Genomic DNA, 20,208 nt, shown 5'->3' on the forward strand with positions numbered 1-20,208 from the left:
AACAGACAGTGACACTGTGACAGACCGGCACAGCAACCCGCCTGGAAATTTTTTGGCCAGGGTGCTGCCAGGGTGGAACTATCTTACGATAAGCTGACTGATAAGGGAAGAGCGGAGCGTTGTGTCTTGCGGGGGCGGGCGGCAAGTGGAAGGATGCTCATACGTATACGCAGTATCAATCTACTACTAAATGCATATCCAGCAAATATGTCTTTAAGAGATATGTTTACGCTCCGGCCCTCTTTGCAGAGCTCCCAATACGAAGAACTCATAGTTTTCTCCTTTAATACAAGCGTATCATGTGCTCTATATATGCTTTTTCAAGCCAATGAACGAAGACATCCAGAAACGTCAGGGCCTTCCTGTGGAGAAATATGTCCTTGGAACTCCAGGTCAAATTGTTGGTGAGAAATGTCAACAACTACCAATGAGATTGACAACAAAGATCGATCCCATTGATCCACTCCATATCTGCCACAAGCCTCAAGGCCGCGGCAACCCATCAGATCCCCACCTGTACCATTCCTCACGTCTGGGTCCCAGTTAGAGCGTAAAATCCCATTCCTTGAAAGCCGCTCTGAACGCCGCAACATCCTTCGACTCCTCCTCCACCGACTGACCAACATCCTGCCAAATAACCCTGCCTTCCTCACCGAGCAGCTTCGCCATGACCTTGCGGGGGAACTGAAGGTCAAAGCGAACATTCTCATCAATCTGCAGCAGCAGGGTCTTGGAGATAACCTGGCCGCCCTCCGCGCCACCCTTTTCCGCGTCGCCCTCCTCCTCTGCCCAGATCCAAACACGGAGATAGTCGCCAGGAACCTCATCGGCCGTCTCAAATTCCTTCGAAATAAACTTTCCTATATTAGTATCCTTCGCCAAGATCTGAAAACCGGCCTCCACCAACCCCTTGCGAACCATCTCCACAGGCACAGGCATGAATTGCCAGTGGACATGAATATTCCTCGCGCGGTTGATCTCCCAGGTAACGGCACCGAGCTTTCCCTTGGACTGCTTCGAAACCATGCCCTGCAGCGACTCACGGAAGCGCGTCATCTCCTTGTAAGTTTTCTTGACATCTTCGCCGCTGTCGGCGAGAGCCGCGACGTTCAAAGAAGGGATGTGCGGAGTGGGCGTAATGATGAGATGACCTGGGAAGTCAAGACCCTGCGACTTGAATGTATCAGCGGAAGGTAGGGGCCCCTTGGCAGTTGCAAGATATGCCTCCTCGCCGATGCTGCAGATCATGTGCGTGGGCAGATTAGGGTTCGACAAGCAAAAGAAACACCTTTCCGGTCCGGGTGGAGGAGAGCGTTCGCGTCGCTGGTGCTTGCGACGCCTGCGGTCGCCCTCGTGATTTCCGTTTGCGAAGCGCGAAAAGCCGGCTTCGTCAGCTGTACGTTTCTGTGCAGCGGCAGCTGGCTTATAAAAGGGCGTGAGGGTGCTTCCTACGGGAGGCGACACGACCGTTTCTCTGTTAAGCGTGAAAGCGTACATCGACTTCGCCTTGGCCGTGTTGGCCCATGGAGCGAGTGAAATAAACCGTGTCACGTCCAGTCCCTTGTCCTTATCCTCCTCTCCTCTTGATTCGGGAAAAAATGGCTCGCGCTCAAATGCGAAGTTGTCCGGAGACATGGTGAAATGATAGCGGGGCTTGAGATGGGCACAAAGGTCGGCGATTGCCTGGCTGGAAGAAATGGCATCCGTGGTAAGGTTCTGCTCTCGTGCTTTCGCGCTGTTCTTCCATACATCGGATGGCCACACTGTGGTGAGGAGAATGTCGCCATTGTTGGCGCCGCGCAAAGACTTGATGTCACCTTCGGTGTGGAAGGGCAGATACTGTTCCTTGGACTGACCCGCGACGACGGCAGGATCGAGCAATCCACCCAGAGTAACAATCCGAACACCTTCCGAGGTCTTGGTAACGCTCCGCTTGCCTAGGTAATGAAGATTTGGTGCGATCTCCTCATCCTTTTCGATGCGCTCAATGACTTGTGCGGGTAGTGGGACTGTCCCGACAGTGAAGTAGGTCGGGCACGGAATCTGAATTTCGCCGGCTAGAAGGGCAGTGAGCTGATCATCATCTTGGCCTTCACCAAATAAATTACCCGTGACAATTGCGAAGCTGAAAACATTCTTGGCGTGCAACGTCGATAGTTTGCTGAACGCAGACTGGAGCTGACCGTTGATGCTACCGAAAACGAAGCTGATTCGGTCAGTATGGGTGATGTTGTTAAAGTGCAATTGGCTTCGTACTGACATTTTAGCGGCCATGTTGTAAAGTTGAGGACCGATGATGAGGGAGAGAAAACCACAGATGTGGTGAAAGATGATTTTATATGAAGTGCTGGTTGGAAGGGACGATGTTCATCTCAAATCGAGAGAGCTAATGAAAATCTTCAAGTTGGATGAAAGGATGAAGAGAAGGCCGGCCGCAGTGTCAAACAGGAAAAAAAGAAAGTAGAAAAAGGGCGAAAGTGTCGATAGGTACCAGATCAAACTGAGGCGTGTCGACCAATTAAGCTGGGGATGCGGTACGTATTTTGAGGATGATGCAAGGTCTAGTTGAACACAGGAACGGCCATTGATGTTTTGCAAGAATGGGAACTCTCTTATCGTGGAGTACTATCTTGGCGCCCCGATAGAACGATGTTTTTTGACATCAGACCTCCACGAAGCGCGGATTCGTCCTTCATTCTTCGTAACGCCAGCAAAAAAGCCTAGGATTGCGACATAAGCTAATTCTGGGACATCCTCACCTTTTTTTTAGTCCCAAAGTGTTAGGAGTTCATCGGAGCCCGAACCGACAAAGTTCCGCTAGGTAGGTCGGGTACCTCCCCATCCGGCCTCGGGACAAGTGGGGCCCCACGAGTTGAACAAGTCCGCTCCGCACCGATGAAGATCCACATTGTCGGGTCCGTCCCGCGCTCTGCCCCGTCTCAACTCCACCCACCCCGATCTCTGGGAACTATACTTCCATCTCATGTAACTCGTCTCTGATCCTTCAGCATCACACTCATTTTTTCGAAAGATGCGAAATCTATAGCACCAGTAAGGAAGTGAAAAATATCTAGCAATGCCAAAGAAGGAAGCTGCGTGTGTTGTCACTTACGTCTTACACAGCGTGTCACACCTTTAGCCCTAATTTATTATGACTGCACCGAGAGGCACTGCATACCAGTAGATGCTCCCATTGAACAACCTTCAAGCTCTCACACCCATTCTACTACTCTGACTTACATTATTACCTCACATCGAAGTATGACCACCCCGCTATACTCTTAGACTCGCCTAGCCTTTGTTCCCATCGATGCGTACATCCCTCCGTAACTTTCCCGTTCACGGCTCCTTGTTGGGCAAGTCACAATACGCCCTAGTTGTGACATTATATGATTGATTCGACCACCCATGGGTCTTCATCGAGTTTCGAGTCTGGCCAAAGCACTGGTACAGTCAACATCAAGGACGGACAATATGTTGTTTTGCTTGATTTGCTTTCGCTGTGGTATTTCCCGTACGGGTTATGATATAGAAGGAATCTTGAACGCTCAGCGTGAGATACTACTCTAACCGATGCAGAGCAGGGGAGTATCGATGATCACCATCGAGCGACAGGTCTAGCTCTATACGTTGCCACAGAGGCTGCGGTGCTGAAAGTCTTGGGGTATAGGAAGAAAGTATAAAGAAGAAACTCCCAAGAGAAACATAACAGCCGAAAGCAGATATTTTCGTAGGGGTATGTCGTTAGTGGGCAACTTTGTTGGCCATATGTTCAAGTACACCATTTGTACATCTTGATCGCAACAGCCCACGATCAAGTATTATCCAGGCCCCAGGGTCCCGAGCGCGAGGTCAGACGCTCTCCATTGTGGCAAATCACAGCCGATATCAACGGTGGTGCTCTGTTCATGCCTGGACATGCCATTTCTCGGCTTCAGAAAGTAGCCATGCGCCTAGAATGGCTTCGGTCATTGCCGAGAATGGGCGATGCTCCTATCATGTCCTCCTCATCATCCCGAGAAACCTTGCGGCCCGGCGCGGTTGGCGAAACAGCCTCGAATTTGTCGGACTTGCGTTCACGCTGCCCGAATGCGTAGGTCTGGGCCCTACTAAAGCCCTTACGGGTCTGGCGTAGACGGCCCATTTCTCGCTCGCACGTGTTGACATGTTCGGCGTCATTCATCTCGATATACGCTTGAGGGCAGCAACGTTCCCGGTGATTCTGGAAGAATCCGCTATAGCCTCCGTCCAAGATGTAAACATCGGGGTACGTGAGTTTAGGATAAAATTCGGCGTTGATAGTGCGGTCTTCGGATCGTATGTGGCGGGCCATGATGGGCGCGCGATGGGCTGAATATTCGCAATGAAAAATCAAGAGCGTGCGCCCTTCCATAGGGGTCTCGAACAGATGTCTCGCCAAAAGCTCCTTGTCATTGTAATTGATGGCCCCGTCAATGTGGCCACCTTCATACTCGTACTCGAAGCGGCAGTCAATAATCATCCTGTGCGAGTACTGACTACCATACTTGCCGTCAAGCACTTCGAGCAATGTGTCTCGGCTGATGCGTGGGATAGAATCGTTCTCGCCTGAAGGGAAAAAATGTGGCAATAAAGGCTCCTGAGGTTCGTTGACATCCACGACAGACTTGAGACTAGATGGAAGAGATGTGCGCTCCTTAGGCTTGACAATGTCGCCCGGACTCTCAAACATGGACAGCGAGCGGCGGAATGTTTTCCTTTGCCGGGCAAAGGGGTTCGAAGGTGTGCGGGCATTGTTGGTGGGAGAACGTTTGCGAACGCTGTTAATGCTGCTGCCGCTGCCAAAATGAGTCTTGCAGCGCGCTGCCGCTGCATTAGAGCATGGACTACCCGGCAAGACAGGTGTCCGGCGCTCCTGCGGGGGTGATTCCTCGAAACATTCGCTCAATGACAACGACACCGAAGGGGAGATGGGTACCTTGAGGTTCCGGGCACCGAAGCGGAAGGGCGGCAGCCCCGACCCCGAACCGTTGGAGCGCCCGGGTATACTACTCGTGCTATAACCTTTGGCCCGGGCCAGAGGTGGACGAGACAAGCCAAGTCTCCTTCGCCTGGCAAAGAGAAGAGGAGATGATTAGCTTCTGCACAGACCAAAGGACGAGGGTAGAGTTCAGGAAGATTTGCTGATCAAAAGTCAAGCATGAACTTACTCGGCACCGATTCCCTTGGATTCTTGAGACAGCTGCCGCACAGCAGCAGGTGAGTCTGGTAGTGTGTCTTCATCGCCAGAATCCACTGCAGCCGGAGAAGGACTAGCGGCGAGACGTGACAGGAAAGGTGCCTTGATCGGTACCGGAGACATGTCCAACCTGTTAACTGCAGGTGACGAAGATGCAGGAGGCGGCGGCGTGGTTGCATACCCTACAGATCTGTCAGCGTCCGAGCTTTAAATAAGCTATGTAGCAGATTGCTCGCTCCATTGATTACTCACCACGACCTTCAACCGCGTTTTCAATACCTGTTGAGGTGAACAGCGCACGCCGTGGTGTCGGAGGTAACGGGCTACTGCAAAGTTCCATTTGGTCAACACTGTCGACAATGCTATCCGTTGTTCGACTTCTAAGTGAAAAGGCTAACCCTGCTTCATTGAGCTTGAAGTTTTCTGACGACCCGGCGACCAGCGAACCCTTAGGCGAAGACCTTCCTGCATGTTTGGTGTTGAACAAGTCCGCATTGGATCGCTTGAAGTTGAAGAGACCTGTTGGTGGCGCCAAGTTGCCATTGCGCGGTCCAAGCACTTCTGGCTGGCTGAAGGACGGCGGAGCAGGCCGAATCGCGGCCAGGGGCGATGAAGCCTCCATATTATCGTGACAACTCTCCAACCAGTTTCGACTTTCCTACGGATTGGCGTTCGGCATAGATCGGTGTTCCAATTGGTCTGTCGATGGGCCGGGTTCCGTCTGAATACTGAACAAAAGCCAATTCTTGGAGATACGACTGAAGCTTGCGCAGCACTCGAAAAAGGGTCGCCAATCGATGCTGTGGCTGGCTGATTCGCGTTCGTGGAATCGTCGTCACTGTCGTCGAGAGCTGCTATTGTCGGGTTCACCGTCGCGATGCTATGGACCTGGACACCGAGAGAAAGGTCCGCTCGAGTTGGCGCGCACGGAAGACCAAGGGGACTGGACTGGACTTGGGACTTGAAGATTGTCGCCGAGCAAGATGACAGAAAGACCTTAAGCTAACTAGTGGTGTAAACTGGACGCGCCGACATCGATGTCGATCAAAGCCTAGTCCATATCCGTCAGCCAACAATGCCTTCCCGAAAGTGCAGGCAGGGAACTCGGACCAGTTTTAGAAGCTCTGTGGTCGCCGGGATCAAACAATCTCCGTTTTTCCTTGTTCGAAAACTAAAAGTATGGTCGGTTCCGTCTAGTTGTTCAATGCCACGGGCGGTATGCAGCTGTGCAAACCTTTGCGCACGGCAGAACTTCTTTTGGCCGCCACCTGAGGTGTTCTTTTAGGTAGACAGTGGGTTCCGTTGTATTGTGGGTAGACGGGCAGTGATGGCCTGCGGCCTGGGGGCGGGGTGAACGAGGTTCGGCACAAGCGCTCAGCTGCACACGGACAGCCTGGTGGGTGACGGGATGGAGTCTTTTTGAGGACTGCGAATGGGCGACCGCATAGGGTGAACTGGGCTGGCTATGTTGAAAAGCTAGAATAAAGGTCGAAGAGCAGAACGTGCATTCGTTGTTGTAAGAAGGAGGAGCACGTAGGTGTTGTGTGCACGCATGTGTCACGGTCCAATGTTGAGTGAAAGCGAAGAGGGGAGCTGCTGTAAACATCCATCCAGAAGCTGGACGAGAACTCGCAAGTAAACTTGGACCTCGCTCAAGTGGTTGGTAGGAAGTTGACAAAATCGGATGTCTGCGCTGTTCAGTGAGCTAGCTGCCCCTGTTCAGTGGTCCCCGAAAATTGGAGGAGCACTCGGCGACGTTCAAGGTCCTGCCTTCAACTGGTTGGCGGAAGGGGCAACGAGGATGGAGGGTTGCAACGGCGTTGCACCTACGGAAGCCCAACAACGAGAACGACACCAGGCCGAGGCGGTACTGGAGTTGACGCTATCGTGGGTAGGCAGGAGCAATCGGCGCTATCCTCGACATGTTAGAGGAGAGTTTACAGCATCTTAGCGAAAGGTTTACAACATGTTATTACCCGGTTAGGTTGTTTGTAACCGGTGGTAACTGGACTGGGCTGTTACCCAGCAACCTAGGAAGTTCTATGTGGGTAGTACCTGGAGCGAGCGCTGCGCTCGGGCGCTTTCGGAGACCCCTGGCATGTGTCACTTTAATTCCCGTCGTACGGTCCCGTCTGCTGCACATTGCCCAGAGCGGGAGCTTTCCACTTGGCACTAGTGACTTCTGTCTTTCATCTCATCCCTCCTTCTTTGTTTTCGTCAGTATCATTATGCGGGCTTATTATTGCAGTGCATCATTTCATTCTTTCCGTTTACACGAGTTGCTTCTATTGCGCGGGATCGGGCGTCAACTCCGCGGCACATCCCCGGGCCTACCCACGCAGTAGAGAGGTACATAAGCGCTCGCTGAAGACTTGCATTCGGTGCGTCTTTGCGCCGAGGTACATGAACTCTGCCTTACCACGCAGTAGTACCAAGTATTCACTATCACCTCTCATCTTTGTCTAACCTGTAAAATGTCACAATTCCGCTGACACTTTGACCTGTCCTCATTATTTTTTCTACTTGCATGGTCCATACTTCTTGATTCACTCAGGGTCATTTACGCACACGGCAGCCCGGGAGGGATGACAGAAGTGTGACCTTTGAAAGGAATAGGCAAGGGATCGGAACTCGGAAACAATGTCAAAACTTTTGAACACCAAGAACCTGTTCATCGACTATTTGACGAAGAAGTTCTCGGTCTGCGCCTTCTCCTAGTACCCATCAATGATGCCCTGGAACAGCCTGACTGGTTCTACCATGTTGTGATGTTGGAAATCCAGTGGAAACATCGAGCTCGTTACAAGAATTTGAGCCATGGGACATGATTTCGCAGATAAACCAAAACCAAACTCTACTATTCACAGACTCGGTTCAAGTGATGGAGCCTGTGAATGGCTGTGTCGGAAAGCCATTTTGGTGGTGAACCACGGTTGCCTCCCGGCGAGACCCCATAACCGTTCTTGCACTTCGGCATACGATCGCTCCCTTTTGTTTTGTTTATGTTGTTGGCTCCTCAATTGTATCTGACGCTTTCCGATCAATGTCTCACCCAGGTTTTCGTTGGCCGTCATTCACTATCTCTTCGTTGTTACAACCTAGCAACGAGCAGCAAGACTGATGTCGCGTTGTGTGGCGAGCGGATGTAAACAAACATTGCCCCGGCGACGCGCGGGGTAACGCGGTGTCACATGATGACGGTCCACAGTGTATTCAGGTCACTTGAAATAAACCATGTTGAGATCGATTGACGCAGTACTTCGCAAATTCTGTAAAACGTTATTAGGAATAAATGGGCCTCCTCATCCAGTCGAATATGCACACGTATTGGTAGAGTGGATGTGATCATCAAGACAAAGACAAGCAGCCCCAGCAAATTGTTCTTTAGTAGGATGTGGATGGTTTGGCGAACATTGCATGATGCTGTCATCGTTCTATGCAATTAAGAGAAATAATCATCCCGTCGGTAAAGCGGTAGAGGCAGGCAGAACAGCAGCGGCTCCACTAAAATTTTCCAGGAGACGGCGATACCTCTAATGGCCGGCAGCTGTTCGTACTGGCATCGCATCCACTGACAACCTGAACCCGGGCAGGAAGTTGTCATCGAATTTCAAAACAACACCGACGGCAGACAAAATGGCCAACAAAAGGAAACGCACGCCAAAGGAGGCTGCCAATGACAGTCTCCCTTCTCAGAAAAGATCAAAGAAAGATACGCCAGTGACAAATGGTTCGACAAAAACTAAGGCATCATCAAAAGTCCAGGACAAGCCGGCGCCCTTCACCGAGCACCCCACCGTTGAGGAGCGCAAGAGAGAGCTTGCACTGTATGAGAAGCTCGGCAGCGAAGACCAAAGTGAACGCATTGAGGCTGCCAGTATCATAATTGCTGGTCTTTTGGAAGGCAATGGCGTCGAGGAGCCCGTCCTTTTCCGCCACCTTGCCGGCCGCCTTTTCCGCGGTCTCGCCAGTGGGAGGAACGCATCCCGTCTGGGCTTCAGTCTGGTTCTGACTGAGATTCTGGGTCAGCTGTTTGGAGAAAAATACCTTGCTGGGTCCAGGTACACAGGGCTCACATTCGACAAGGTTCTGGGTATTCTGGTTGAGAAAACCGATGCTGGAGGCAGTGGCAATGGTCAGGAGGAGAGAGATCACTATTTCGGTCAGTTGTTTGGCATTGAATGCTTTGTTCGTGCCGGCATTCTCTTCTCCGATAAGTCGAGGTGGCAGGCTGTTTTGGACCTGGTCCTCAAACTTTCTCAGAAGAAGTCGTGGCTCAAGTCTCAATGCGGCTGGATTATTGTGCAGGCCATCTCCCAGATGGAGGTCGAACTTGCGGAGGAAACGCTGCAGAGACTCGCCGATGAAGGGGTGGCCAAGACGCCTGAAGGTGTTGGTATCTGGATTGCCGCTCTCGATCGCTTCCCAGACATGAAAATGCCCAAACAGCCGTGGCGAAGCCCTCTTGAGGCTGGGTCCCTCACCTCTCTTCCTACTGTCCTGAAGGACAGTGGTAGAGATACGTCCAACGATCAAGCGGGAAACAAGAAACAGAAGCAAGGCAACTGGACTGCTCAGTTGCACTTTGTGTGGAATTTGATTCTTGCCCATTTCCTGAAGCTTGGTGAGAAGGATAAGTTTGATGCCGCTGAGCAGTTCAAGCAGTTTTGGAAGCGGGTCGTTGATGGTATGTATCACTGCCCATCATTGAGTGGATCGTGAGCTAACAAGTTTCATCAGAGGGATTCTTCTCCAAAACCTCGTCGGACAGCCAAAAATTCTCTGGGTTCATGATCTTCCAGCGGATGCTCGAAGGCGCAGCCAGCCAGACCTTCATCGTCGAGTCCGTATTTAGCCAGAACCTCATGACTTGTCTCATGAATCAAGCTGCCAAGGAAGACAGGTATCTTCACCGCGCGGCAATCAAAGCGCTTAAGGGAATCGAAGCTATCGTTGACCGCGATCCCTCCCTTCTGCCGACAATTCTTCGCCAGCTTCTTAGCCACAATGGCGTGTACAACTTTGATCAACGGACTAACACCAAGACCGTCGACAAAATCCTGCAACATACCACCCCCGAAAGCATCAAGAAGGTACTCAAGACTCTGCAGCTCAAGGACTTCTCCAAAAGCGGTCTTGATGAGACCAAGTACTACCAGTCACTGAGCAGCTACCTTTTCAGACTCTCTAGCGTCCCATCCGACGAGGAGAACACCTCAAGCGTCTCCGTTCCTGGCTCGGCGATCGAGGTCCTCACGGAATTGGCTTACTCGAACCAGTCAGTCCCAGCAAGCATCAGAGAGGCGCTCCGCACCAAGACCACCTCTGCCTTCGCCAAGCTCGTGAAGAGGCCCGAAGACTTCGGCCACCTCTGCGGCGCCATCCTCTCCATCAAGGTCGACCTGGACCCCGAGGACGAGATCGGCGGAGCTGTTCTCGAAGCCTACGAGCGGCTCAAAGACCTGCTCGACCCCGCCAAGGACACCAAGGATACCAAAGCTCCCCGCCAGGCTCTCGCCCTGTTGTATGCCGTCGCTATCCTGCAATTCTACAATGAAGACCCCGACGTCATGAACCTTCTCGAGGAGCTCGAAGAGTGCTACGACAAGCTTGCCGGCGAGGACATTCAAGGCGGCGAGGGTATCGCCGAGTTCCTGGTGGAAATCCTTCTCGCCATGGTTGCTCGCCCGTCTTCGCTCATGCGGCAGGTATCGCAGCAGGTTTTCGAGGCCTTCACAAACCTCATGTCGTCTGAAGCCCTCAAGCTTCTGACTGACCCCCTGACAGCCGAAGAGAGCGCCAAGGGCCAGCAAGCGCTTTTCAGCACCGAAGACGAGGACATGGCCAACGCCGAAGGCTCGGACGACGAGCTCGACCACGATCACGGAAGCGACGACGACGCGGAAGAACTCGATTCCGATGTGGAAATCGTCAACCTCGAAGAAGCCGGCTCCGACGACGAACCCAGCGATAACGATTCCGATCCTGACAACGACGACGATATGGACAACGACAACACCTCGGAACCTGAAAACGAAAACCAAGAAGCCCTCGACGCCTTGGACACCGCCTTAGCCGAAGCTCTCGGCAGCCACCGCCTCGATAAGGACGCCGACGCTGCGGACTCTGGTGACGAGTCCGACATGTCCGACAGCGAAATGATGGAAGTCGACGCCAAGCTAGCCGAGATCTTCAAGCACCGGGCCAAGGCAGCCAATACCAACAAGAAGAAGGAGAAGAAGGACGCCAAGGAAACGGTGATCAACTTCAAGCACCGCGTCCTCGACCTGCTTGCCATCTTTGTCAAGAAGGAAGCAGCCATCGCGAACCCACTCGCTTTTGAGGTTTTGCTCCCCCTGCTGGAGCTAATTCGCACGACCACCACCAAACCACTCGCCAATAAAGCGTGCGAGATGATCAATCAATTCTCCAAGGCGCTCAAGAAGGCCAAGAGCAGCTTTGCCACTGAAATTAGCGACGAGCAGGTCGAGGAGCTGGTGGCGAAGTTGCAGGAGGTGCACTCGGAGGCGCCCAAAGACGGGTCGCACGCGTTTGCCAAGGCGGCGTCAACGGCGAGCTTGGCGATCGCGTCGGTGTTGGTAGCGAGGGAGAAGACGGAAGAGGTGTTTGAGCTGTATGCGGATTCGCAGCTGAAGTGGTTCAAGGGCGATGTCAAGATCCAACCGGCCTTCTTCTCGGATTGGCTTAACTGGTGCCAGAGCCATGCTAGTGCCAGTGCTAATGCTGCGGCGATGCAAGAGTAGAGCTAAATACCTCTGGGTGGTGTTGAGAGGTTGATAGGTGAAATGATGGGAAGTGATACTATCAGTATTTGATGATGGCGCAAAAAGCACCGGCGGTATCATAGAAGTGCCAATAAACCCTTGCTTGCTAGTTCCTACTCTTGATTAATATTTGAACACTCTAAAGGCAAAGAAAGGAGAGTAGGCACCACATGTGGACTGTTTCTCGTTGTAGATTTCAAACTTTCTATTCATTCCCCCAACTTTTTCCAATTACGGCCCGTGGCGAAAGACCGATGCGATGGATGACTTTTAAGCCTATATGCAATAACAAAAGACAACTCAACTCAACTCGACTCAACGCAACTCCTGAAGGAATGACAAAGCCGCTGATGCGCAACTTAGAAAAAATACATGTCCAGCGCCATCGGACCCAGCCCAAAGATGCAATGTCGCGAATATGTGTGTCTCATTTCTGAATATCCCCCATCCGATGTTTGTACAGGGAGCTTTCTTCTGATAGGGTTGGGAGACGGATCACCCAAGGACCTTCCAAGAATAGCTCAGCCGTAATGATGTCTGGGCACACACACATGTATATATATATTTACAGGATTTTTGCATGGTAGAAAGGGGTAAAGAAGTAGGGCACGTTGCTTACTCGTACGGCCACTAGAGGACTGACGTCATCAAGATTCTATTTAAAGCATGGGTTTCGCCGGACCTCCCAATCATGAATTGTTGTATGTATTGTATGTAAACGACTATCCAGTCGGGATAGTGTTATGGTTAGTGCGACATATACTACCACTATGTGTAATGCGATGCAGTGGACTAAGCCAAGTATCGGTACGTTGACGAGTCACCTTCAACCCGCTCCAGGTACTCTCTCGCCAGGAGGTCCTCGATCCGTTTCTTGATTAGCGGTACGTCGGGCTTGAAGCGGCCCATGAGTTGCGAGATCACCTCGTTTACGAGCTTGGTGTGGGCCAGTAACTTGCGTTGCCTGTTAAAGTAAAACGTTAGCTTCGGGACAAGATACATGTTAACCGACTCGGAATAGGGCAACGGGCAAAATGACTGACTTCATAATTCTGACAACCGCCGCATCGATAACATGAGCGCGCGTCTGATCATTCTTCCTTTCCGTCTCCTTTCGCTCCTCGTCTCCCTCGACCTTGGAAATGCTGCTTATAACGGGAGCTTTGATCCTGATAGCCTTACTCACAAACTGTGCGTTGTAAGAGAACTTGTCGGTATTTTTGACGTTCTTTGTGGCCGGTTCCTTTAGCAGTACCCTGCACTTGGGAACACTCGAAAGTGAAGCCAGTGTCCGCATGAGCTCTGGTGCCGGAATGTTCGTCTTGGCTTGGATCTCGTCGAAGCTCAAACTTTCGCCGTCCACGAGATCGTTGAACAGCATAAGCACAATCATGCCATACGTCGAGACGTTTAGCTCATACCGCCTTTCCTTGCTCAAAGGTCCAGTCTCCTTGCCCGGAACCTTGGGGAACACACACTTGATGTCCGCATTGCCCGCCGAGCTAACCCATGTAAGAACACGGCCGCTCCTGTCCTTCAGGTAGTACTTGTAAAAGCTCTCCTGGAGCCGCTTGATTTCGGGTGGATAGAAGCAATCCAGTTTCGCCCCTTCTCCCTTCGACGTACCACCACCCATTACCTCGGGTGGCCAGTTGTTGGTGGTCAGGACGTTGATGTTGAGGTCAACCATCTTATAGTCGGCATCACCTAAACTGGCGATATGGTCACGGTAGTTGTCGGTTAGGTCCTTGGACAACTCCATGTCCTTGAACATGCCTTCAAACTTGGATGTGAAATGATTGCCCATTTCTGACTTCATACGGGATACCATCTCCTTCTCGGTATGGATTTCAGACTTCCCATGCAGTAGCCGCTTGGCCAGATGTTTCTGGTAATACCTTTCGAACATGTCTCGATCTGTAAGATATCTGAGAAGAACGATGGCTTTATCCAAGACAGCGTCTACTTCGGCTTCCGTCTTGGTCTTGATGCCGCGTTTGAGGTTGTCATCAATGAATAGAGAAACATATTCAGAACTGCGATTGAAAGAGTTGATGAAGTCGGAGAAGCTTCGTGTGATAGCGGACTGTAGCAGGAGATCATCGCAGAAGCAATCGGACAATATTCTGTCGAACTTGTCCTTAAGCTGCAATACGTCGTCCACCCACTTGATAGCGGCAGCGGTTTGCTGCTGAGCCGGATTCAAGGTCTGGGGTTTGGCCTTCTCTGCCGCTTCGCCAGCATCCTCACCATCCCCAGCAGCTGCACCAGCGACGGAAAAGTCTGTGTTCTTGAGCGCCTTCTCAATCTCCAGTCCAAGCTCCCGCACTCTACGTTGTAGAATAACCTTTAGCGCCGATTTCGTACTGTCCACTCTGGATATGAGTTGGTACAGGATCGAAAGGTCGTCCAAGCGATCATTGTCGATCATGGGCTTCAGGCCGCTCCCCTCCATGGCCAGAAAGACATCGAGCTTTGCCTCGATGAGCTCCTTCTCCACAACACTCGCGATTTTGTCGGTCGTCATAATTGATAGGGTAGTACCACATCGCTCGCGCTCCTCGTTTAGTCGCCGTTGGGCATGGCGGAGCCACGTGCTGCAATTTGCTTCCTGGACCAGCTTCTCACACTCTTTACGGTAAAACTCGGTGCTTGCCTCGAGATACCGAGGTTCGAAAAGGGTTAGGTAAAGCCGATGGTTTTCGATCTCGTCATCTGTCTCGTATAAGCTCTCAAGCATCGCAGTTATTTTGCGCACTAGGTTTCGGTTGATGATATCGCCGTCGCGCTCCATGTTGATCAGGTCCAATATGACGGCGCAGAGAATGTCAAAGACGACAAAGTCTTGCTCGATGTCTTCTGCGGCGGCGCCAATGTGGCTCCGGAGGACATTGTTCCGGAAGAGACCAATTGTAACGGCAAACAGAGAGGGCTGCTTCGTCTCTAGGGTATAGACACGGTCGAGATACATGAGCACATCCGCAATCATGTTCATAGACCTATTGTGATCCGTCCATGAGTCTCGTATTCCGCGCAGGAACTTTTCGCCCATCTCCCTGCGCTCATGTGAACTCGACCCCGGGTGCTGAAGCAGCGATATGTTGATCAGGTTCTTGGTGATCAGGGCGGCGATGTTCGGCATGATGTGATCTCGGAACCACTCCTGCTCAAAGTCTCTAACCCTCTCGTAGAGTAGGGCGCCCTTCTTCCGAAGCACAATCTTGTATGAAGCTCGGTATAGTTGTTCGAAGGACAGACGGCCGGCGTTCTGTAGGTGAATATCGGTCATGGCGTCGCGCAAAAGGGCCCAGCATGGCTCGAACTCGCTCTGGTCTCGATTCGTTATCGGCTAACATATCATTAGTTTAACTGCATGGTGAAAAACGCCCAAGCCGCGTAAGTAAACCCAATACACACACCTTCCTTATGGGCCTGATCTTGTTGGTTCTCGATGCCATGATTGCGACGTTTGTGCTCCGTTCCTAAACCGCAAGGGTTTTTGTGAAGGGTGAAGTGGAAGTCCTGCAGGTGTGACCCCTCCAATAGTAGCTATAGTGTCAAGCGACCGCAGTCGGTAACCAGTAGGGGTATCGACGGTGTGTGCGTGAAGAAAAGGTCTGAATAGAAGACGCGTAATAGCTAAAGGGCTATGGTGATTGTGGCCAATGAGTCGTTATTGATGGAGAGTCACAAAGGAAGTTGTCAGGTCGAGCTGGGCCAGGGCGCGCGGGACGAGCTCTCAAAGGGTTGGAATGGGTTCTGCGATTCGCAGCAGATGTACACGATCCCCAGACCGAAGAAAGAAAACGTTTGGTGGTCCGCGAATCGTAAAGTATATGAACCCCCGGGGCTGAAAAAAAAAGACCAAATGGAGAAGTCAAGAGAAAGTGAAAACCCGAGGCATGTTAATTGCCAGAAGTGGCAAACGTGAGAGACGTGGTCGAGGATGAAGTTTAGTAATGGAAGGGTACCTAAACGGTATTTGACAAACGGGAAGTTCAGGCACGCGGTAGATAGGTGTGGATCTCCAGGTACTAGGTACTTTCAACAGAGCTTAAGAGATCGAAGCAGTATCATAGTAGTAGTGTGTTGTAAGTATTATTACACGTTACGTACCAGCTCCAACGCCGGGCACCCAGTGTTGTTTACAGACTCAACAGAAACTCCGTTAATCTGGGTGAGTGTCGAGGGCAGCTCAAGATGAACACCAGATAGAGAGTACTTGGCCTTGCCACTTTACTGGAATTCATCATCGACAGCATCGCCGGAAAGATGCGAACTGTTACAGGTGGAGAGGCGCACTGCAAGGGAAGTAGAGGCAAGTGGATTGGATATTCCGCAGGGATCGTTATCGATAAGAAACATTGCGACAGGGTACCTACCTATGCGGGCGGGCGGGTCGCGATGCTGCTGGACTTCTACGGCGCAATGACGAAACGACCGGATTCTATCCGAATCTATCGCATAATATCTTTTTTTTTGCGCAGAATATCATAATTTTTGGCCGTGATTCAACCAATTCCCAAACGGGATCCCATACCGACCCAACATTCCCATCTAATACCTCCAGCCATGGCCTCCAAACGAGCAGCGGCATCAACACTGTCCTGCATTACCCGACTCGGCTCGGCGCCGGCGCAATCGTTGAAAACCACAACCACAACGTCGCGCTTCCTCAACTACTTCGTTCACTCCTACAGCTCTCAGTGCCAGCGGCCAGTACCACTGTCACCGCAACAGCAAACACAACAACGAGGAGATATCAACTACACACCAATCCGACAAAAACACACCATCCCTCGTCCTCGAAGCCAGCCCTCATCCTCCCCCGAACCTCAATCCCCTCCCTCCGACCAACAACAACCCGCACAACCCAAGCGTGACACGTCCCAAGTCCCCCAGTACGAGCTCACTTTCACCTGCATCCCCTGCGATCACCGATCCAAGCACAAGGTCTCCAAACAGGGTTACCACCACGGGTCCGTGTTGATCTCGTGCCCGAACTGCCGTAACCGACACGTCATCAGCGACCACCTCAAGCTCTTCGGAGATCGGAAAGTGACGGTCGAGGATTTGTTGAAAGAAAAAGGGATGATGGTCAAGAGGGGGACTCTGGGCGAGGATGGGGATGTGGAGTTTTGGGAGGATGGGACAAGTACCATGAGGGAGCCGGAGCCGGAGCCGGCGCCGGAGAGGCCGAAGAAGGAGGTGGATAATAGTCCGCCGGGGTCAACTTTCAAGAATGTGAGGCCTGGAGAGGGGAAGAAGGATGGGGATGAGAGCAATTGAATGTTGGATGGATAAAAGGGGGAGTGGCCATCACTGGAAATGCCTTGGCTGGAGAAAGAAGGGGCCGTGACGAGCGGGTGTGACTCTTTGGGTGTTCTGGCTTTTGGGAGTCGCTGACGGATTTACCAAGTCCAGCAAGGGCAATAAGGGTAGAGAAAAGAGAGAAGGCAACGGATATCATATGGACAGGCATTGCAGGCCAGTCTGTTGACGTTGGCATACCTGATGTCGAGAGTCATACTAATTGTATCATATGTATAGAAGTATAAAACTGGGAAAGGTTCGGCAAAGCCCTCGCGCTAGGCAGCGGCTGGGAACATGATCTGGATGGCACGGACGGCTTATGAACATCAGACACCAAGACATGATATTGTTGTTCTCTCGGTTCTTACCCCACGATACAAAGAAACCGTGGATACTCCCCCGTATTTTTAAGTACTTCAACGGATCCCGATAGCGAATAGGCCTCCAAGTCTCAGGGGCGAAGGATGGTTCACAAACCATTCACCCGATGTCTGACTTTTGGCGTTTAGGAAATAAGTCATCAACACTCCATCTATTATATTATTGGACCTGGACAACCATGCGTCAAACCAGCTATAAACACATTTCACAAGATCACGAACCGATGATCAGCAAATTTCCAGACCATATGGGCAGATAACATGTCACGGGAAGCAAGTGAGCATGAAGAAAGCATATCAAGGAAAGTATTCGAGGCTGCCTTCGATCGGCAAGCAGCCTCATCCTTGAATTCAGTGTCCGGGTGAGCGGGAGAGGTTCAGAACTAGCTAAGTACAGGCATGCTCCAATACCCCCCTTCCCATCCCACTTGAAGAATAATTGATAAAAACAGGATTGCACAAGTATTGACCTATCCAATCCCTTTGTGTTGAGTGTGAACCCAAAAAGCTTCTGTGGTGTATGTAGATGTGTTGTACTTTTTTTTTTCCAGAAAGAAGTGAAGTGTGTAAAGAGGGAGCAAAAGTGATATATCCAAGCCTTTTCTCTGCCCCCTTTTGGTTTGCTTTGTCGTACCCTCTCCTAGGGAAGAAGATTTCGGGGAAACATCTGCCGAAGTGATGAAAGTTAGCATTTGGGCTGCTCGGGGCATCTCGAGAGAGGGAAGCTGTTACTAACCTAGTTCTCATCGGAGTGAGCAGTGAGGATGGCACGAGCCACGTTGTACATGGCGTGCAAGTCACGGGTAGCCTTGGTGCAGGAGCCGTCGGGAGCGTTGCAAGCGGCCTCAGGGGAGGCATCACGCTTCCAGCAAACCTTTTTGGGGTGGAGCCTCATGTTGCACACCTGGGGATCACGCTTGCCGACGCGGTCGACGGGGCTGAAGGTGGTGTCACGGAGAAGAAGGGCGGACTCGGCCTCGGCGGACTGGATGGCGGTCATGACGGCCTCGGCGGCGCGCTTGGCCTTCCAGCAGGACTGGCCGTGGATGCGGCACCATTGCGGGTTGGCCTCAGCTTCGGGAGCAGCCTCGGGAGCGGCGTCACGCTTCTTCCAGCAGGACTGGCCGTGGATGCGGCACCACTGGGGCTCGGCCTCGGGGAGGGCGTCACGCTTCCAGCACGACTGGCCGTGGATCCGGCACCACTGGGCTTCGGCCTCACGCTTCTTCCAGCACGATTGGCCGTGGATGCGGCACCATTGTGCCTCGGCCTCGGCCTCACGCTTGGCGACCTTCTCGGTCTTCTTCTCCTCCTCGGTGGAGGGAGCGAACTTCTCTTGGAGGCTGAGCGAGTCGTAGTAGGCGTTAACGTCCTCCTGAGTGAGGGCGATGATGCCGGCAAGCTCGTCGACCTGGCGCTTGGCGACCTGGGCGGGCTGGTGGCCGGACTCATCGCGGGGAGGGAGACCACCCATGCCCTGGATGGCGTTGGCGAAGGCATCGGCAACACGCTTGACCTTCCAGCAGGACTGGCCATGGATCCGGCACCACTGGGCTTCGGCCTCGGCATTTGGCTGGGCGACCGGGGTGGCGGAGGCCACGGCGGCGAAGATGACAAGAGGGAGAGTGAACTTCATCTTGAACAAAACGGCTTGGATGAAGAATGTAAAAAGTGTCAACGAAAGGACCCTGTTGATTGAGAGAATGAAGACCTCTGAGGGTTGATTGGCAATGTCAAAGGTGATGGAGAAAAAAAGAAGTGTGTTCTGAGGTGGTCAACACCATCTTTTATATACAGAATATCACGGCTGCTTAAGTCGTCTGCGCAGACATGTTTATTCAAACGCAATCTCTATAGAACCGGAGGTTAACCTGGTCAGCGACAAGGATCGTCCAAGGAGGCGGTGGCCGCGAGGGAGGGAGCTCGTTCAAAGAAGACAACAGGCCGGTCCAGAACTAGGCAAAGGTGGTGAAAGGATCATCAGTGATGGTGTGGTTATTGAGGTCAAGGGTTTGCTTTGGTGGAGGTCGACGGAGGGGATTCGTCAATGGCTTATTCAGATCTCTATTCAGAGGAAGGCTTCATTGAGCCCAACGATAGAGCCACCTTCTCCCAGAGCATGGGAAGGGTTGCCACGACTAAAAACTCGAAGGGATGAAAGTTCGGTCCCGAGGTGTCGGAAACGTTGAAGAGCTTCAAGGCGATCGAGGTTCGGACGAAGACGTTCAGATCAGACTCGGTGCTTCGCCCAATGATGGCCTGACGGAACTAGCCCAGTTGAAGATGCTTCATGCAGCCGGGGATACGGGACTCGGGGAGAAGCCAAACGTCTAAAGCAGGTTAGTTGTACGGAAGACAAAGCAAGGGCGAGGTGAAGATGAGGATGTAAGAGGCGTTTTGCGTTGATGCCACGTGAGAAATAGCGTCCTTCCAGAATAAGGCAGGGAACGTGAAGGAGAGGCATGGTGATTGTTTGGTGCATGCGGTGTGGTAGACTCGCGGCAAATTTAGG

At 52.1% G+C, this 20,208-nt stretch overlaps 6 protein-coding genes across 6 annotated transcripts; 2 read left to right on the forward strand and 4 right to left on the reverse strand.

Annotated features, from left to right (window-relative positions):
• Positions 1 to 260: 260 nt before the first annotated feature.
• Positions 261 to 2,549, reverse strand: NCU02495 (CwfJ domain-containing protein). Its single transcript, XM_959996.3, has 2 exons — positions 2,261 to 2,549; positions 261 to 2,206 (listed from the first exon to the last, which is right to left on the reverse strand). The coding sequence occupies exons 1-2, from the start codon at positions 2,272 to 2,274 to the stop codon at positions 544 to 546; spliced, it is 1,677 nt and encodes a 558-aa protein (XP_965089.3). The 5' UTR covers positions 2,275 to 2,549; the 3' UTR covers positions 261 to 543.
• Positions 2,550 to 3,097: 548 nt separating this feature from the next.
• On the reverse strand, positions 3,098 to 6,932 carry NCU02496 (M-phase inducer phosphatase 3). Its single transcript, XM_959997.2, has 5 exons — positions 6,329 to 6,932; positions 5,617 to 6,269; positions 5,471 to 5,544; positions 5,190 to 5,400; positions 3,098 to 5,090 (listed from the first exon to the last, which is right to left on the reverse strand). Exons 2-5 carry the CDS (start codon positions 5,838 to 5,840, stop codon positions 3,935 to 3,937), a joined length of 1,665 nt encoding a protein of 554 aa, XP_965090.2. The 5' UTR covers positions 5,841 to 6,269; positions 6,329 to 6,932; the 3' UTR covers positions 3,098 to 3,934.
• A 1,858-nt stretch (positions 6,933 to 8,790) lies between these two features.
• Positions 8,791 to 12,249, forward strand: NCU02497 (hypothetical protein). The gene is made up of 2 exons (XM_959998.2): positions 8,791 to 9,905; positions 9,959 to 12,249. Exons 1-2 carry the CDS (start codon positions 8,855 to 8,857, stop codon positions 11,980 to 11,982), a joined length of 3,075 nt encoding a protein of 1,024 aa, XP_965091.1. The 5' UTR covers positions 8,791 to 8,854; the 3' UTR covers positions 11,983 to 12,249.
• On the reverse strand, positions 12,181 to 15,967 carry NCU02498 (Cullin-3). Its single transcript, XM_959999.3, has 3 exons — positions 15,423 to 15,967; positions 13,047 to 15,352; positions 12,181 to 12,967 (listed from the first exon to the last, which is right to left on the reverse strand). Exons 1-3 carry the CDS (start codon positions 15,459 to 15,461, stop codon positions 12,796 to 12,798), a joined length of 2,517 nt encoding a protein of 838 aa, XP_965092.3. The 5' UTR covers positions 15,462 to 15,967; the 3' UTR covers positions 12,181 to 12,795.
• Positions 15,968 to 16,433: 466 nt separating this feature from the next.
• NCU02499 (DNL zinc finger domain-containing protein) lies at positions 16,434 to 17,738 on the forward strand. Its single transcript, XM_960000.2, has one exon. The coding sequence runs from the start codon at positions 16,576 to 16,578 to the stop codon at positions 17,290 to 17,292; it is 717 nt and encodes a 238-aa protein (XP_965093.1). The 5' UTR covers positions 16,434 to 16,575; the 3' UTR covers positions 17,293 to 17,738.
• A 242-nt stretch (positions 17,739 to 17,980) lies between these two features.
• On the reverse strand, positions 17,981 to 20,146 carry ccg-4 (clock-controlled gene-4). The gene is made up of 2 exons (XM_960001.3): positions 18,433 to 20,146; positions 17,981 to 18,363 (listed from the first exon to the last, which is right to left on the reverse strand). Exon 1 carries the CDS (start codon positions 19,330 to 19,332, stop codon positions 18,433 to 18,435), a length of 900 nt encoding a protein of 299 aa, XP_965094.1. The 5' UTR covers positions 19,333 to 20,146; the 3' UTR covers positions 17,981 to 18,363.
• Between the last annotated feature and the right edge of the window lie 62 nt (positions 20,147 to 20,208).

Source organism: Neurospora crassa, linkage group I (genome assembly GCF_000182925.2).
Source record: "Neurospora crassa OR74A linkage group I, whole genome shotgun sequence".
NCBI classification, from domain to species: Eukaryota; Fungi; Ascomycota; class Sordariomycetes; order Sordariales; family Sordariaceae; genus Neurospora; species Neurospora crassa.

Coding starts and splice junctions, on each gene's coding strand:
- NCU02498 (XM_959999.3), bottom strand. CDS start 15,461: ATGGCATCGAGAACCAACAAGATCAGGCCCATAAGGAAG. Junction 15,353..15,422: donor AGATCAGGCCCATAAGGAAG/GTGTGTGTATTG, acceptor ATGATATGTTAG/CCGATAACGAATCGAGACCA. Junction 12,968..13,046: donor GCGGTTGTCAGAATTATGAA/GTCAGTCATTTT, acceptor TTACTTTAACAG/GCAACGCAAGTTACTGGCCC.
- ccg-4 (XM_960001.3), bottom strand. CDS start 19,332: ATGAAGTTCACTCTCCCTCTTGTCATCTTCGCCGCCGTGGCCTCCGCC.
- NCU02496 (XM_959997.2), bottom strand. CDS start 5,840: ATGGAGGCTTCATCGCCCCTGGCCGCGATTCGGCCTGCTCCGCCGTCC. Junction 5,545..5,616: donor TTCAAGCTCAATGAAGCAGG/GTTAGCCTTTTC, acceptor GGAACTTTGCAG/TAGCCCGTTACCTCCGACAC. Junction 5,401..5,470: donor AAACGCGGTTGAAGGTCGTG/GTGAGTAATCAA, acceptor ACAGATCTGTAG/GGTATGCAACCACGCCGCCG.
- NCU02499 (XM_960000.2), top strand. CDS start 16,576: ATGGCCTCCAAACGAGCAGCGGCATCAACACTGTCCTGCATTACCCGA.
- NCU02497 (XM_959998.2), top strand. CDS start 8,855: ATGGCCAACAAAAGGAAACGCACGCCAAAGGAGGCTGCCAATGACAGT. Junction 9,906..9,958: donor TTGGAAGCGGGTCGTTGATG/GTATGTATCACT, acceptor AAGTTTCATCAG/AGGGATTCTTCTCCAAAACC.